General features: G+C 31.3%; 1 protein-coding gene and 2 long non-coding RNA genes across 3 annotated transcripts; 1 reads left to right on the forward strand and 2 right to left on the reverse strand.

Moving 5' to 3' along the window:
- Positions 1–3,014: 3,014 nt before the first annotated feature.
- LOC110722732 lies at positions 3,015–4,170 on the forward strand. The gene is made up of 2 exons (XR_002511633.1): positions 3,015–3,494; positions 3,957–4,170. It is a non-coding gene; the product is annotated as an uncharacterized LOC110722732 (long non-coding RNA).
- Positions 4,171–6,360: 2,190 nt separating this feature from the next.
- LOC110722734 lies at positions 6,361–7,955 on the reverse strand. Its single transcript, XR_002511634.1, has 2 exons — positions 7,179–7,955; positions 6,361–6,668 (listed from the first exon to the last, which is right to left on the reverse strand). It is a non-coding gene; the product is annotated as an uncharacterized LOC110722734 (long non-coding RNA).
- Positions 7,956–11,443: 3,488 nt separating this feature from the next.
- LOC110722571 (bidirectional sugar transporter SWEET4-like) lies at positions 11,444–14,842 on the reverse strand. The gene is made up of 5 exons (XM_021901835.1): positions 14,483–14,842; positions 14,368–14,404; positions 13,572–13,950; positions 13,280–13,399; positions 11,444–11,922 (listed from the first exon to the last, which is right to left on the reverse strand). Exons 1-5 carry the CDS (start codon positions 14,523–14,525, stop codon positions 11,731–11,733), a joined length of 771 nt encoding a protein of 256 aa, XP_021757527.1. The 5' UTR covers positions 14,526–14,842; the 3' UTR covers positions 11,444–11,730.
- Positions 14,843–15,404: the final 562 nt, after the last annotated feature.

A 15,404-nucleotide genomic window follows, 5' to 3' on the forward strand; every position in this document is an offset into this window, starting at 1 on the left:
TATGTATAAGAATCAACAATTTCATATCTTTAATTCTATTTTTCTTGTTCCAATGGAATCTTATAGTATTATTAATCCAAAATTAATCCATCCCAAAAATGTAACTAATATTTTTCTAGTTTTCTTACCTACACAATTAAATACCATGAAAATGTTTTTTCCAAAAAAAAAAAAAAAGTTCAATATCATCATCCTCTCTCTAGTCCAATCTATCCTAAGATGGATTCAACTGGTTGTTTGGGTGCCGAAGATATGCGAGGTCGTATGTGGCACTTCTAGTAAAATACCTTTATTTGATATGTATGAATGAAATATTTTGAACCAATGAAGATTGGCTAGGCATGGGAATAGTACTCCATAGTTTTGTTGGATGGGAGTACGTTAAAACAAATTAAAAGCTTGAAAAGGATGATAATAACTAAGTTTATCTTCTAATAAACCAAATCAGGCGTATAAACAATTTTTTTAAAAAAAAATTAAATATCTTAGCAGCACACTAATATATTGCAGTATTGTCCACTTAGTATTATCTAATACGGAGTAGATGGTTTGGTTGCTATATGTTGTTTCTTGGAAGAATGTGGGTAAAAGATTGACTTGTACGGTGTTTATTTTGGATTTTAATACTACTAAATTTTTTTCTTTTTTACAGTATATATAATATAATTTTCTATTGGTATGATGTTAGATTGTTAATGCTTAACTAACTAAATAAAATACAAAAGTTTAATCCTGAAAGGAAAAAAAAATAGCTTTAATGGGTTAATAAATGCATTTTGATAATAACTTATCCCATAAACAATATTACATTAAATTAATAATAACTTAAATTAATAATACTATAAGATTCCATTGGAACAAGAAAAATAGAGTTAATGATATGAAATTGTTGATTCTTATGCATGGCCCTTAGGGCTATGTATAGCAAAACCCATTTTTTTTTATCTGGTTTGGTGTGACCTCATTCAACTAGATTTTGAGTATATTTTAATACTCCCTCCGTTTTATAATGTTAGTCTCATATATTATATTTTAGGTGTTTCAAAATGATCTACCCATATTGAATCTATTCCTTTTTTAATTTTATTTTATTTTCCTAATTTGGTCTTATAATTTCTAATCCCATTAGTCGATTGATGACATGGTAATAATTAAATATTATGATTGGTCATCAATCCCATTAGTGGATTGATGACATGGCATTTAATTGTTATTACTCACGTTAAAAAGGCATTGTAATTGATGTTTTCCAAAGAAAAAAACAGAACATTTAATAAGATAAAATTAATTAAGCAATTTTTGTACTAAAATGTAAGATTCTAAATTTATTCATTCTCTTATTTTTTTGTGATTGATTCTATATGGTACTAACAAAGTGAAACGGATGGAGTACTAATTTATACAGGAAAAACATTACTCTGTATCAAAATGGATTTGTTAGATTCGTCTCATCATGCACTTTTTAAATATGTAATTTTTATGAAAATTTTAATTCGCAATTAACAATATTTAACAATGAGTATTGATAATAAAAAGTTATAATCTGATCTGGTTTGAATCTTTCTAATCTAATCAATTTATTAAGGAATAGGTAATAAGTAGAGGAAGTCCCAGTTAATCAATATGATAAACAAAATTTGTTTATCAAATGGCCAAAATGGTAAATAAAACAACATAAATGTCCAGTCATCATGGCATTTTCGTAAATGTATTAACAACAGTGGGACCCATATTTACTAAAAAGTGCTTTCAAAAAAAAATATTTACTAAAATGTTGTTGATTTATTTACAATTTTGTCATTTGATAAACAAATTTTGTTTATCATATTGATAAACTTGTATTTTCTCGTAAAAAGTTGAAGAGAACAAATCATGAGTACTTTTTTTATATATATACAATCAATTAAGTACTTGAGTTTGCCTTCTAATTTAGGAGTTTTTTTATTTTCTCATACAATGAATGTTTAAGTAGATTGACGAGCCTTATTTGGTTGGCTAAATATTTTGTGGACAGTCAAAATTTTCATAAATTTCGTTTACACCTTCTTGTTTGGTTGACACAAAAAAAGTGAAAAATGAGGGCAATGAAAGTTCAAGAGAATTTTGACTCCCACGAAACATGAAAATTCACTTACATTACCCCCTTGGTAAGTTGAAATTCCCATGGGAATTCACTTTCTCTATTCTTAACCAAACCAATTTGTTGAATTCCCATAATTTTGATGCTAATGAAATTTATTTCCCACAAATTGAAATTTTATTGGAAATTACATTTCCCTAATGAGTCACACGACCCCTGATTTTGTGGTTATATTACATTAGAATTATAATACAGTAAAAAGTGCTTTCAAAAAAAATAAAAAATGTCTGTAAAATAGTATAATTTGTTTATGTGTTTTTAACTTTTTATTACTTTATTTCTTACTTACCATAAGAGATTACTAAAATTTATATTAATTTTTATTTAGAAAAAATAAAAACCATTAATCAAACATTTGACATTTCTGCTCAAAACAATCTTACCTTTTGAAATATGGAAACAATCCAACATTTGACCTGTTCAAAACATTTCTTTTTACCTATATTTTTTAATTTGTTTTCCTTAATCTATCTCCTCACACTTCATTATCCTCTTCCATGACAACTCACCATAACTACCACCAGCCTTTCATAACTATCACCGCCTAACTATCACAGGCAAGGGAAAGCTACAAGCTCCTGTTAATGAAGGACTGACACCAGACCACCACCCTTTTCCATGGTCACCATCATTCCAGCCCTAACCCTGTCGTAAAAGATGCAACCTTTAGCAGCCATCAGTCTTACCCTTTGCCAACTTAACTACCCCTACCCGAAACCCTCACTAGTAGAAAAAAGCAAAAAGGCACCGCTCAATGGCCACCGGTTTTCAAAAACCGGTGGCAAAGATAGGGGAAGAAATGGGCGGGATTTTGAGGGATTAGTATTGCCACCGGTTCGGTTCAAACCGGTGGGAAAAATATTAATCCCACCGGTTCAAACCGGTGGCAAAAATATTAATCCCACCGGTTCAAACCGGTGGCTTTGTTAAAAAAAAAAAAACCCGGCCTTTTCTAAAACCCACCCCTTTTGTTCCTTCCTATATATTAAACCTTTTTACCAAACCCAGCCCCCTCATCTTCTCTCTCCTCCCCTTTTCTTTCTGAACTTATCTCTCCTCACTCCTCACAGCTCCTCCATACCCATTTTCTCATCTTTGTTCTCAGCTCAGTCCACCTTCATTCTTTTTTCTCTCGTCCCCTCATCCCCTCTGCTCTTCTTCTCTTATCTTCCTCGCCTCCTCCCTCCTCTTCACCTCTTTTGAAAACTGCCGCCGCCGCCAGTTACTTTCGCCGCCTAAGGTTTTCTGGTCAAATTCGACCATGAAAACTCTAGATCTAGAGTTTTCATGGTCGAATTTGACCTTTATAACCCAAATTCTAGATAATTTCGGGGGATTTTTGGTGAAATTCGAGGTAATTTCTCTTTTTTCTTACTTTTATTTTGTTTTTTGTTTTTTTTTGGTGGAATTCGTGGGTTGTGGTGGTGGTTGTGGTTACGGTGATTTAAGGTGAGTGGGTTTTGTTATTTATGGTGGAGTTCGAAATTGATTTTCTGGGTTTTAAAATTTAATTTATTTCGAAATTTTTTTGTAGTTAATTGATTTTCGAAATTTTTCTGAGTTTAAGTGATTTCGAAATTTTTCTGGGTTTAATTGATTTTCTAAATTTTTGGGGTTAATTGATTTTCAAAATATTTGGATCGTTTTTTGTCTAGGTGTATGCATGATTTCGTGAACTATTCTGGGTTTGTGAAATATTTGGGTTCGCGAATTTTTTTTTTTTTTTTATAATTTAGAATTCGTGAATTTTTTGGGTACTGTTTTTTTTTTCGCATTTTTTGGTAAGTTTTATTAATTCTGGGTTTAATTTATGCAGGTCTTAATTGATGCATCAAGATTCAAGACATGCAACAAGATTCAAGACTTTGATTTTGAAAAATTGTTTTAGACGTATTTTTTTTATTTATTATTTTTTATTGTACAATAATTTAAAGCTGAATTTCATTGTTTGATTATAATTCAATGTAATTTTTTTAATTTTTTTTAGTATTTTACAATAACAATTTACAATAACAATTCTTTTGCGCTCATGTGATGTTGTTTGCCTTACATTGATTGTTTTTATATTATAGTATTAGTATTATAATTGCAGCAGAAAAGAAAAAGGAAAAAAAATAAAATTATGTAGCTGTTATTGCCACCGGTTAACCGGTGGCAAAAATGTTTAATACCCAAAAAAAAAAAAAATCCGCCAACTGTAACCGGTGGCAATACTTGTTTTTGCCACCGGTTTTGAACTGGTGGCTTTTGCATCAGATTATTGCCACCCCCCAAATGACCACCGGTTCAAAACCGGTGGCATAGAGGGGTTTTAAACCGGTGGCTAATTGCTTTTTTCTACTAGTGCCCCCACCCCTAATGATCCCGACCACACCAACCACCCCTAAATTTAACCACCCTTTTCAACCTCGGCCACCCCAAAACCCCTACACTCAACCACCATAAGACCCTTGAATCCAACCATCCTATTTAACCCCAGCCACCCACGAAACCCCTAAACCTGACCATTCCATCCACCCTAAAACCCGGGGAAAAGGGTGGCTAGCTTCAATGGGGAAGGGGATATGGCTTCTCCGACAAGGAATGGGAGCAGACTTCTCCGGCATGGGTGGTGGTTTAAATTGCGTGGGGTCGAGAAGAAGGAAAAACAACGAGAAAGGGAAAATAAAGGGTTGTTAAAAAAAATATAAAATAAATATAAATATAAACCAATCAAATGTTACACATGGCAAGCAATAGCATTAGACTGACTTGATTCAGCAAGAGCAGATCCCAAAATACCAGAAACCTGATTAACTTGTGCAGCAACTTTTGGAGCAAATCTACCCTTAGGTTTGTTAGTCCACCACTCTAGATAACCAATCAACGTGAAACACCGATCCTTAGTATGACCTGTCCTCTTACAATGATCACAGACACCTCTCGTAGCATTCAAAGCATTAGGCTCAAAAGTATAAGCAATAGTAGTCAACTTATGTTGCTGTTCGACTTGCTGTAGAGTATAGTATGCCTTATTCACATTAAGCAAATTAAAGGATTTGAGCTCAATAGATTTGTCTTAACCTGATCATACAATATGTTAAGTCCTGACAAAAAACTGCATTAACTTCCTCCTTTCTTCAATATCAAAGATCTTCTTCAATAAACCACAACTGCAATTCTTCAATACACCACAAGAACAATATGGAAGTCCTTCCAGAATCTGTAGCTGATCCCAAATCTTTTTTCGGATTACCAAAATACTCAGTATTACTAGCATCATTCTGCTATATATGTCCTAAATTTCTATGTAACTCAACTATTTGAGGAACATTTGTATGACCAAATCTCTCTTTGATTTCACACCACAATTCATTAGAAGAATTAACAAATAGAAAACTCTCAGCAATAGTTTTCTCCATAGAATTCAAGATCCATGACATGACCATATAGTCATTCCTTAGCCATTTTTTATGATCATCAGAAGCAGAATCAGGAGGAATAAGAGTTCCATCAACAAAACAAATTTTGTTCCTAGCAATCAATGCCATTCTAACAATTCTACACCAATTAATGTAATTAGAGCCAGTAAGAATTTGGTTACCTAGTTGCATGCTCGGATTATCACCACTGGCCAAATAGTATGGATCATTGTAATTAATTCCAACATTCAGAGTAGAATTCACTAAATTCTCATAAAAAGCAACCACTGCTCAATTCAGAAGAAATCGACAAGAAAAATCTCCAGTAAAACGAAGATTAGCAAACAAAACTGATCCAAAAAATTCGTCCAGAGACTAGATAAATCTAAAAAGTAGAAGAAGATCAAAATTCCAATAGAATTCAAGAACAAATCAAAGAAAATAACCAAGAATCAAGCGTTGTGCTCTGATTAGGGGTGTTCAAACCCGGGTACTCGAGTTTCGGGTACTTGATAAGTTGTCCCATGTCCCGACCCGAATTTCTCGGGTACCCGGGTTATTCAGGTCGGGACATGGGTACCCGAATCTCTTTTTGTGTTTTTTTTTTTGTTTTTTTTAATAACTTTTACTTAATTTTATGTATTAATACCTACTGTAATTTGATTTATTTTAATAAAAAAACCTGCTGCATTAAATTATTTTTTTTTTTATAAAAAATCCAGATTTCCAGATTTATAGTGGCTGACTATTTATTTACCAAAAAAAAAAAAAAAAAAAAAAAAACATGTTCTGCTAGAAATCCTGTAAAACCTGTTCTGCTAGATGCATGTATTTCCAGAAATACTATTCTGTAAAATGTAGCCCTTGAGTACCTGCTACATTTTAGTAAAAACCTACTTTTTATAACCTGTTTTAACATATTAAAGTACTAGTAAAAGCTAAAGTTTAGGGGAAGTCTTTAGTTACATAATTAAAAACATACAAATTACAAAGTACAATAATATAACAAAGCCACAATGCAAATTAAAATGGGATTGGAGGTCGTGTTTCATTCACTTGTGAGATCCGAAACTTCAACTGTCTCATCAATAATAATCGTTGGTTGCTCCAAACAAAGTCTTTAATTCCTACAAAACCAAATAATGCGAAAAAATAATTACACATCAAATATATTATGTATAACAAAGTAGTAAAACAAACATATATACATCAATTCAAGACATATACTGTGAGACAAATAAGTCCATACATGCTAATATACATCAAAAAATTTACAGATTATACAATCAGTCCATACATGTTAATATTCAAGGAATATACTGCATATAGAAAGATTATAAGAGAAGCAAATAAAGACAATGAGACAAATCCTCAGGCCACACATGTTAATAACGATTATACAGCATATTAATCTGGTGAGTGGTGACAAATCCTCACGTACATATCAAATTCAAGACACATATCAACATTCAACAATCAATTTTCCATGAACAAACGCAATACCACGAATTTCGATAAATTGTTTCCACAATTAGCACAATTAGCACGAAATACATTATCAACTAGCACGAAATACACTATCAATTGGATTACCACAAATTACAACGAAATTAAACTCGCATGAGAATAGAAATTACCTGAGATTGAAGGCTGAAACTCCCTTGAACTCGCGTGAACAGGAGACTAAGGAAAGCAGATCTAAGAGAGAGAGAGAGAGAGGCGAATTTTTTTTAGAACCCTAATCCGTGAAGGCGTGAACTACTGAACTGGTAGAGTGGAATCAGTATGGGCTGGGCCTTTGAGGGAATGAGGGTGATTATTTTTTTTTTGCTTTTATTTATTATCGGGTAATCGGGTACTCGATAATAATAAAATCCGGCCCATGTCCCGACCCGGATAGAAGGCCATTTTCCCGGGTCGGGTACCCGACGCGAAAAAACAACTTTTACGCCTAAAATTCCCATTGGGTATTTACCGGGTCGGGTTTTTTTTAACACCCCTAGCTCTGATACTATATTGAAGCTTAAAACAGCTTCAATATATTCGAAGAATAGAGGAAATCAAAGAGAAAAGAGGAAAAAAAAATTAGAGAGAATTTGGGAAATTTTCTGTCATTGTATTATCAAAATGAATTAGTTGTATAAGAGGAATATCTAAGCTATATATAGATACATCATAACATAATCTAAGCTCCAATTAATTAATTCTAGAAAATTCTTTCATTGTTTATTGGGGTTTTTAAAATAATGCTAGTTGCTTGATCTGTAGTTGAAATTTGATGCTTTTTTTCTTCCTTCTAGTGTGGACTTGAAGAGCTTGGTGGAATTGAACAAGCATAATTTCATCCCGCCTTCATCGAGGATGACTAACTATGTTGTTTTGAAGTTTGGAAACCTTAAGCCTGAACCAAATGTGAGTTTAATTTTGTTCAAGTGCATTTTGTTTGTTTCATTGTTTCAGTGAGACTAATTTCTGTCCCTGTCCTACACACAATATTTGCTTGCATATTACTGTATCATGCACAATGCGTGTGTAATATGAAATAGCTTGAAGAAGAAACTTTATTCAACAAAACTAGTATACTCCGTGATTTTTAGTCGCAAGATGTTAAAATGATGAGCAAACATATTGTACTTTATAAAAATAAATAATTAGATAATGTAGTTTTTATTGTATCCACGTCATAATTTAAGTGGATTGAATTTTATTTGAAAAAACAAATAGTGTCACTAGGCGAAAATTGCTAACAGCCACCGGTTGAAAACCCCCCATTACCACCGGTTTTGAACCGGTGGTCATTATTTGGGGGGTGGCAATACTCAGTTGAAAAGCCATCGGTTTAAAACCGGTGGCAAAATTAAGTATTGCCACCGGTTAACCGGTGGCAAAAACAGTTGGCGCTTTATTTATTTTTTTTGTATTAAATATATATGCCACCGGTTAACCGGTGGCAATGTCCATTATGTAATTTTTTTTTTTGCCTTTTTCTTAAAGAAATATAATAGAACAATAAAAAAAAAAAAATAAGAACATCAAAATCGAAAGTATAACAATAGATAAATATAGTCGAAAAATTATAATATATAATCAAAAATAAATTACAATATAGATCAATAAAATCGAAAGTATTTCCTACAAAAAAAAAAAAAAAAAAAAAAAAAAAAAACGAACAATTACAACATATAAATAAAAAAAATTACAATATAAATCAAAAAAAAAATTTAAACATCAAAATCAAAATTCTTGCATCTTGATTCTTCGGCTTGATTCTTCGATTTAAATTAATTCAACATACCTGCACCAATTAAAACAAAAAAATAAATCTATTTAAATAAATAAACTGCAAAAAAAAAGGACGATCTGCATGTACCCTTTAATCGAATAAAATCAAACCCAGAAAAACAACCCACAAATTAGTTAAAAACCCAGAAAAAAAAACCCAGATATTGATGACCAAGAACTCAATAAAAAAAAACAGAATTTAAATCGAAATCAAATCGATTAAAATAAAAAAAAATCGACTTCAAATCGATTTCACCCCAGAAAATCCCAAAATAGATTAAAATAAATCGATTAAAATCAGTTTTAAACCCAGAAAAAACACACAAATTAAAACAAAACCCAGAAATTTAATAAAAACCCAGAAAAAAAAATAAATCAGAAAAAAAAAAAACAAAATCCCAGAAATCAGTGAAAAAACGAGAATTAAATGGAACTCAAAAAAACAAATCGAATTGATTTTCAAAACGAGAATTAAAAACAAATTGAGAATTAAATCGAACTCAAAAAAACAAAAAGAGTTGAAAACAGATTGATTTTCACGAACTCAAAAAAAAGGAAAAAAAAACCCCAGAATTAAATCGAATTAAAACCCTAACCTCGTGCATGTCTTCGCGGTGTTGGTCTTGGAAATGAAAGAGAAGGAGACGAGAAGGAGATCAAAAGATCGAAGAAAGATAGGGGACGAGAAGGAGAAGGAGATCGAAGATAGGGGATGAGAAGGAGATGAGAACAGAGAAAAGAGGTGAGAGCAGGAGAGAGAAAGAGGAGAGGGAAGAGGAGAGAGAGAGGAGCGGCTGATGAGAAGTAAAAGAGGTAGGGTTTGGGGTTTATAAGGGGGGGTTTTTTTTTTAACTGATTATTGCCACCGGTTCAAAACCGGTGGCCTTTATCATTATTGCCACGGGTTTCTTTGAACCGGTGGCAATTTGGTTTTGCCTCATCTCGCCCATTTATTAAGCCATCGGTTTTCAAAAATCGGTGGCCATTGAACGGTGCCTTTTTCAATTTTTCTACTAGTGTGTAGCTTGTTTGAGCAGGGTTGCTTAATCAAACTACATCAATGTTTCACTCCAACAATTAGCTACATGCTTGCATTTTTTAAAAATTTAGGTTTGATGAGTGTACACATCAAAGACAGATTGAAGAGGTAAAGAATGAGAAAATAATTATGGGATAGATATAAGTAGTAAAGAAATTGAAACACAATATTTTACGTAGGAAAAGTATCAAAAAAATCTTACTATTGACAAGCACTAAAATAATTCAATTCAATATACGAAAATAGGAGAATACAAGGACCATTAAAAAGGCGAGTAGTACAAGAAAACTTTCACTATATAAACTCATAATGGAGTAGTACAAAAAGGGAATATTGGATTCGTAGAGAAAAGGTGAATTGTTTGAGAATTATAAGAAGACAGAAGACTTATGTGTATGGTTTGGCATCTTGTGTATGTATGTTGATTGAATGGCCAGACATATATTTATAGTTGAAAATGAAGCTTGGAAGAAATGGATGAAAGATTTCAGTACTATCTTCATTACTCTTGTATCCATAATATTGTAGAATGTTCACGAACCATGCATTCTAGTTGCTTCCTATGTTCAGGAATTTTCTAAATCATCTTAGTGGTTTGTATGATACAAGTTAGTAAGAAAATACCAACCTTGCTACATGTATATAGAAACTTCTAGATTATTATCATTTTAGTGGTTTGTATGATACAATATAATAGTAAGAAAATATAGAGAAATGAGGAGCAATACCAACCACAAGCTTCTAGAACATGAACAAATAATCCATCAAAATAATGGCCTGGACTATTACAATTTGGGCTACACCCAACCACAAGCAAGTCCTTTTTATGCACCATTGGACTTTAAAGTTGTTAAAACTAAAAGTGCATTAAATTCACGTGAATTTCACATTTCCACTTATATAACCTTAAACCTAAAAATATTTAAACTTCTTTTATTCGTAAGTTGAACTTGAGCAAACTCATTAGCCTTCGCTTTTTTTATTTTTATAAATTGATTTTAATATAATTTTTCACTTCTTTTAGCTAGGAAAAGAAAACTTGGATTAAAGTAGTTAAGATAAGTAATTATCAGGTGAATAGATTACACTCTAATTCTCTAAATAGGTTTAGATAAGTTCATAGATGGTCAAATTATTATGCTCACTTTGTTTTCAATTATTTTTGAGATATATAAGTTCATTCAATGATAAGCTTATTTGAGAAAAATAAGTTATGAGGGATTAATAAGGGTAGACATAGACCAAGTTCAATTTATGGATAAATAAACTCCATTACTAATAATATCTAAATTGTTTTTGTTAAATAAGTTCACATATTAGTGGTTTTTTTTCCCTTCTTAAATTTAAATAAGATTATTAGTTCAAGAAAAATAAGGGACAATTGTCTTATCCACATTTCACTCATCTGATCTCGTATCATCTTATTTGAATTGATTATCCCTTGACCTTCATTTCATATCACTTGAGTAACTAGATTTACATTATATATTATCTTAGCTCAACTAATTATAAGGTATCATCCCAATAAATGGTAGTGTTTTTTTTTTAAAATTTTATTTTAAATTTTTAAAATTTAGAAAAATAAGATTCATAATTCTTGAACTAAATTAAATTATTGATTGAAGTCATATAACATTGACAATAAAATTTGAATAAGACATTTTATTATATGGATGCAACACAACATACATGGCTACTATATTATTCAAAAGAAAAAAAGTCCCATACTTAATTATTAAGATGGGTCCAATTACTGGCAAAAAATTGCATGGTTTTTCATACTTAAAAAAAAAAAAAAATTATGGTTGATCAGGTGGTCCAGCTTGTGCACCATCCTAGCTCCATTAACCCACAATGGGATTGGACTTTTATGGTTTTTGGGCCCGACCATTATGGGGTAATTGGGCCGCCTTTGCAGAGTCTTCGTTGTATATAACTTCAGTTAAGCCCACTGTACTTTTGAATTTCCTTGCTGCTATCTGCTCTTTCGTGGACTTGTAGTATGTTGCATACAATATCAGTTGAACCAATGCAAATATTGTACCCAGTCCATTTGGTGCCTGTGTTGGGAAGCAATGACCCTTTATTAAAAATTCAAAACTAATACTCGTACTAAAAATTAAATAATACGGAGTATATCTGTAATACTAATTTTTTTCCCGATAATTTTACAATGATTACAAGAATTATGTAGACATTGTAATAATGTATAAGACCTTATCAATAAAATTTAAGCCGATGGTTAGTATATTTGCCTTCATAATTGGTTTTATTTGTTAATTTTATACTCGTAGTAGGGAAAAAAAAAACTATATATTGGTTTATATATTGGACATTTGTTAAATTCTATATGAATGTTTCTGCAAACTTGCGGTTGTTATTGTCAGCATAGACTAAGGCCCTGTTTGATTCACCTTAATTTTGCTGAACTGAAATTATTTTTACTGAACTGAAATTATTTTTACTGAATTGAACTTAATTTTACTGAACTGAACTTAATTTTACTGAACTGAAATTATTTTTACTGAACTTAAATTATTTTTAATTTACTGAACTGAAATTATTTTTACTGATTTTCTATTATAATTCTTCTTTAAGAATTTTACTGAACTGAACTGAACTTATTACTGAACTGAAATTATTTTTACTGAACTGAAATTAATTTTACTGAACTGAACTTATTTTTACTGAACTGAAATTATTTTTACTTAATATTATTTTTTTAAGGTGAAGAGAACAGGGCCTAATTAAATGCTTGTTTAAAAATAATAATAATAATAATAATAAATTAAATGCTTAGCATATCTTGTAATCTTTACAGTGTTAAGATCAATGTTGTTGTATTCATGGCGGACAATTATATTGCAGACTGGCAGAGTGTTCTGTGATGTACATGTATTGATGTATAGTATAAAAATGGTTTCAAGCAACAATTTTTGATTGATTTTTGTTTTGTCTCTATTTTATTTTTTTTTTGGGAAAATTGTGTACACGTAGCTTTAAAACAAAATTGAAAGCCAAACATATTAATTGATAAAATTCTCTCTTACATGTTTAAAAATGAAAGTTCACTTTTTATACTATTACAAATTAGTACGTTTCCTCAAAAAAAAAAAAAAAGTACATATACTATACGAGTACAATATAACATATATACGGAGTACGAGATAAGTACCAAGCAACCCTTGACAAGTTAATGGGGTATCTCATAACATTAGGGGTTTAAAAAGAGACATAATCGCATTGTATTCATGAACTCTTATGGCAAAGTTTTCATGCTTGATTTTATCACAGAATATTTCACTAGCCTAAATTAGGCGTTATACCAAGTAATTGCTCTTAATTATATCTACTCCTCGTAATTAAATTTTCCATGCGTTGATGCATGCGAGATATATATAGAGAGAAGGTACTTACGGCAATGTAAGGGTCCAAGGGAAACAAAGCATAGACGGTCCATGCAATGCCATTAGTAAATGAAGCAATTGATAGAGAAAATGGCATGTACTCCACACTTTTCGTCGTTATCACCAATTTCTGTACAAATAAACATAAATTAGAAAATCTCTAACACGTATCAAAATGAGACTTAACCAATTTCTATAAATCGCACAAAAAACTTGTATAAAACAGGTGTATTTTGTACGAAGTACAAGTTATACTAATATATACTTTAGTTACGGAGTATTAATTAAGGAGTAATAATTACCATAACCGACAAAGGAGAAGCGTACATCATGATGTTGCAAACGATGGCAATCATACCAACAATTGAAGACCTACGCTTGGTAGTATGAGTTAAACCGAGGACCAAGGCAGTCATAATTCCCACAATTATAATCTCAACAATTGCAATTAACACAATCTTAAGCTTATTTTTCTTGTCAGAGTAAATCACAAAGAGTATCAAGTAGATTAGCTCAATAAAAAAGCCAGCCCCATTAATTGTCACCACCAAAATGCTATTTGGGTGAATAAATGGTAGACCATACACCACCCAAAGCATGCAATTCACAAATGTGGCTAAGTATGGCACTGATGAGTATTGTCCCACCGTCTTCTTCTTGTGTATTCCGATGAATGTTGGCCTGAAATTAGGGAAGCAATTTCAAATGAAAATCTCCTACAAGTTTAAGCATAACAATTTACGATACTTTTTATATGTATGTGGATGTCAGCTACCTTAGTTTATTAGCTGATTAAGATTTTAAAGGTCGTGACACTTAAGAATTAAATCCAATTTACATTTTTGCTATGTATGACTTTCTTCATACCAAAGATAACGAAGCCCTCAATTGCGTAATAATACTACTTCATATATAATCCTAGAAATTAACTATTATTACATTGGTATTTCAAACTGACAAGCATGAAGTATTACGATATTGAGCTACTAACATGTTTGCTACCCCGGCTATCCACGCACATTTTAGTTTATGCTCCGTATATGATTTATATGCACAATTGCATTAATACAAAAAAATCTATCATTGATAGAAACTTACAACGGAGACAAGAACAAGAACAAAGCTGTTATATTCCCTGAAAAAAGATTACAATGTAAATTAGTTTATAGAAGTAAAATTAACAAGGCCTAGGTAGATTAATCATTATAATTACCTATAATTCCGGCCGCAAAACGAATTGCACTAGGTGAAATCATGATTAAAATTGGATAAACAAAAAATTTTGACCAAGAAGGAGATTAATCAATAAATTTGTGTAGGAATAATGGTATTAAAAGAAAGAAAAGAGCTAGTTATATATCTATAGTTTGAATGTAAATAGGTTTTTTTAATTTTTGGGCTCTCCAATATATAATTTGACTTATCACAAGTATCTAAATGTAAGTTGAACACGTACCAAAATCCAAAATAAAGGGAAAATGTTAAAAAAGGAAAAGAAAATGGAAGCTAAAACTGGTTGTTCACTTGCATGACATGCTAAACAAAAACTAGGGAGATCACGAAAATGTGAAGGGCTAAATTGCACATGCAAGTGATAATTTGCTGAAATTTTTAGGAGTGATAATTTATAGAGAGAAAGTTGCAAAATTTGGCACTGCCTTCTAGAATATTAATGACATTAATTTGCAATTTGGTAGTATGTATGTACTTCTTATATATTATCATATCTTATTTTATTTTCATGAAATATATATAATAATGTTACTAATATATACTTGTCAAGCCATACCGATTTTATTCATATATAGACATAAAAATATAGAGACAAGCTCTAACTTATCCTCATAAATGTTTTATGTCCAGGCCACCTATATTTACATATGGCAATTTGATTGCATGCATGCCATATTGCTTGTTGCATGTAGGATTTGCCTTTGTTTATGGTAAGATCGTTTTAAGTTTAATATAGGATAATGGCGTAAACGAGATCAAGAACCTTATACGAAGTATTTTTGAGATAAGGCAGTCGACGAATAATAGATTAGTTAATTATAAGAATATATGCTAATAATCATGCAAAAGCTAGGGAGATTTCATCAATCACCTTATTGACTAAGCTAGCTACTTAGACAATC

This window comes from Chenopodium quinoa, unplaced genomic scaffold (genome assembly GCF_001683475.1).
Source record: "Chenopodium quinoa cultivar QQ74 unplaced genomic scaffold, ASM168347v1, whole genome shotgun sequence".
NCBI lineage: Eukaryota > Viridiplantae > Streptophyta > Magnoliopsida > Caryophyllales > Amaranthaceae > Chenopodium > Chenopodium quinoa.